Genomic DNA, 3,751 nt, shown 5'->3' on the forward strand with positions numbered 1-3,751 from the left:
CACACACACACACACACACACACACACACACACACACACACACACACACATATATATATATATATATATATATATATATGTATATATGTATGTATGTATATCTATATATATATATACACTTACATACACAAGCTTACATACAACTTCCGTTGCACATATTTAGATAGACAGAGAGACCCATAGATAGATAGATAGATAGATAGATAGATAGATAGATAGATAGATGACCTTTAGAAGTGCAGTCGATTGCTAAATTTCAGGACACAACTGCTGAAAATAGTTCACGTTGTTTATGTTGTTTACGTAGCCAGTGTTAGGCGCCGTACCTTTGCAGATAGATTTATGAGGCACTTACGATCTCATAACATCATTCTATACATAGCACACATTACAGATTATCTTGAATGATAATTTGTTGTGTATCATAAACATATAAATGCGTGTGTATGTGAGTGAGTTTCTTGCATATATTTTAGTTTCTTGCATATATTTTATTGCTGTTGTGTTTACGTTCAGATGTACTCGGAACGAGCAGCTTCCTCTCTGTGTGTGTTTGTGTGTGTGTGTGTGTGTGTGTGTGTGTGTGTGTGTGTGTGTGTGTGTGTGTGTGTGTGTGTATCTGTATGTGTCTGTATCCGCGTGAGTGAGTGTTTGCCCGTTGGGATATTGCAGGATGACTTAATAAAGTGTTTATTTTAGACTGTTTAGTTATGTTGCATACGGGGCAAGGCAATTCTTGAGTCTGTATATCGAATCGCGGCCCAGAGACTCAGGGAAGAGTCTGTGAATATCTTATTGACTCAACAGTATTCGAAATCAGACAGTTCTCGTTATATGATTCATCATTACATGTCTGAGCTTGCTCTAGGTTCTCAGCTAGACAGAGGAGGCGTCTTATAACTACAACAGATATGTGTGTGGCACCAAGCCATTCAGTTGGCTTCACTGCGTGCCACAACCCTAGGAATACACAACAGCAACACATAGGTCGCTGTCACAGATGAAAGTTAAATGTATTTCCATGACAAGCTATACTGTCCCAAAGGTTTCTTTATCCGTCACATCTGGAGAAATTGAACTCATGACTCCTAGGTCAACGATCCATTTGTCGTTAACTAACCACTACTCTTAACAGAGAATGTTACCAATTATATCGTAGGACACCTGCTTGCAGTTAAGAGCAAAGCCCCTTGGCGACCTCCACAACACATTAGCGCCGAGAAGACACGAACCAGACTTCCCGTTCGTTGTTTGGCACCTTATCTGTTTGGCAAGCTACACAAAATCAACTGTAATGTGCATCAAAGTTTCAATTTTAGATTGATGGTATAAAAAACAACTTTTTAAAGATTTTCGATAAGTAGCCTTCGAAAGCCCGAATTTATATGGGTAAAATCTCCACTCGTTATGCACATCTCTATATCATACTTCTCATCTCTCTCTCTCTCTCTCTCTCTCTCTCTCTCTCTCTCTCTCTCTCTCTCTCTCTCTCTCTCTCTCTCTCTCTCTCTCTCTCTCTCTCTCTCTCTCTCTCTCTATCTATCTATCTATCTATCTATCTATCTCTCCCTGTTTTATCTTCTAGCTTGTCAACTGACCTGAACACGTTACTATTTGGCGAGGGTTTTTTTTTTACTATCTCCACAGCTACAATGTTTGTCCCAAATAATGTCTTTTTCTCAAGGTGTTCCCCAAGATTCTAATATGTCGCCTGCGTGTTTTCTCTCTTGAATTAACGATCTGCTTGCTGATAGCTCTGAAAACGCTTATACAAGTGATACCAATTTTCATGTCTTCTAACCTACTACACACAATCGTCATTCACAAGCAACATAGACACCTCGCATCAAATCTTGCTGGCCTCAGAAACAAAAGCCACGAAAGTTTCTGTGATGCGAGTGTCGTTAATCTAATTTTCTTCGCTGCGTATATCTATGAAACAATCTTGTATCTCATCTTTATTACATGTTATTAACATCCTCTCAGTCGCAGCAAATGCTAGGTCTCTGAAATACTGATACTCTCTCCTAGGGATCCGACATCCATAAAGTGGCAAAGATTAGCATTCGTCTTTAAAGTTATATAAAATTTCAGCTCCTGATTCTGTAAAGCTCCCAATGAAATACTGATCACACAAACAGATCGCTTCTACTGCCTTACTCAAGAACATTCTGGACCCTATCCAAAAGAAGGCTATTCAAGTCATCCCCAGCTTATGTAAGCGCTGCCTCTCAGTCTGCTTTCATATTGAAACGACGAGGCTACTTGTCAGCTGCATACTATCTCACCCCTCTCCCATTACTCAGTCTGAGTTTCCCGCACACACACGGGCACTCCAGACCCCACGCTAATCGCTGTCCTACAACATCAATTCACGAAAACGTCAAACTTTTGGAATTTCGTCACTTCTAATGTTTGCATACAGTCTTCGACTTACAGCAGTTGAACTTGAATATCAATACATTAACTAATCAGTTACCATTTAAACAAAACACTTAAGATAGAAGGAAGCAGAGAAAGAGACAGACAAACAGACAAACAGAGAGGGGCAAGTGAAGAGTTAAAAAGTAACATACTCAATTTAATGATGATTTCAACATGCGTTTCTGGCATATTGATCTTCATACTCCCAGCGTCTCCAACTCTGAAACTAGAAAATAAGTAAACACATTTTAATAATAACACTTTTATGCTTCATAAATGTATAGATGGTGCTGATGGGGAGAAGCAGGAGGAAGAGGGGGAGGAGGAAGAGGGGAGGAGGAAGAGGGGGAGGAGGAAGAGGGGGAGGAGGAAGATGGGGAGGAGGAAGAGGGGTGGAGGAGGGCCCCGGTAACGATGATTGAGTTGTAAAAGTAAGAGAAGACCAGAAATTTTGATGTGCGAAATAGTGAACAAGCGACAAGAATTTACCAAGTACAGCCCGCTTCTTTTTCAATCTCGCACTTCTAAAGATCTTTCTAAAATTTAATTTTTCAATACCTACATACATGTATTTCTAGCAATGTAGGTGTTCTAACACCCTAGTCATAAAAATGTGATTATTAAAATGTGTCAAAAAACTCCGAAGCCACAGAACAATCACTAAATTAATACAGGCATGGTAGGAAAAATTAAGTGAATAAGACTGCATCTTACCTCCGCAAAGGTTGTAGAAGGAATGGCAGTTAGTCTGATATCATGATTTCGAATTTAGCGCCAAAGGCACTCGATTCTTTTCAGTCAGATCTGCTAGTAGCAGTTACTGATATTCACTGTTAACATGCCTGTGTTCGTTTGAGTGCCCAAGCAACATTGAAACAACATGAATAATAATGTTCTTATATAGTTTTATAAGTAATTCACATGGTTCGTTTGTTTCAATGGTGTTTGGGCACTGAAACGAACACAGGCTTGTTAACAGTGAATATCAGTAACTGCTACTAGTAGATCTGAGTGCCTTTGGCGCTAAATTCGAAATCATGATATCAGATTAACTGCCATTCCTTCTACAACCTTTGCGGAGGTAAGATGCAGTTCTTATTCACTTAATTTTCCTACCATGCTTGTATTAATTTAGTGATTGTTCTGTGGCTTCGGAGTTTTTTGAGTCTATCTTAAGCAAAGCAGGTCCTTATTAATATCCTCCTATATATAAATATATTTTATATATATTTATTAATTTTGCTTGTATAGCTTTTACGCTTGCGGTCACTAACATTAGTATTTTTATGAATGATAATGTTCTTTATATATACATACATACATATAT

At 38.6% G+C, this 3,751-nt stretch overlaps 1 protein-coding gene across 1 annotated transcript in view; it reads right to left on the reverse strand.

Moving 5' to 3' along the window:
* LOC106875603 (bactericidal permeability-increasing protein) overlaps positions 1-3,751 on the reverse strand; it is a 71,718-nt gene that overhangs the window by 51,308 nt on the left and 16,659 nt on the right. Inside the window, exon 4 of the mRNA XM_014923819.2 lies at positions 2,577-2,650. Coding sequence (XP_014779305.1) covers positions 2,577-2,650 — 74 coding nt within the window. The remainder of the gene's footprint in view (positions 1-2,576; positions 2,651-3,751) is intronic.

The sequence above is a fragment of the Octopus bimaculoides genome, chromosome 5 (assembly GCF_001194135.2).
Source record: "Octopus bimaculoides isolate UCB-OBI-ISO-001 chromosome 5, ASM119413v2, whole genome shotgun sequence".
Lineage (NCBI taxonomy): Eukaryota > Metazoa > Mollusca > Cephalopoda > Octopoda > Octopodidae > Octopus > Octopus bimaculoides.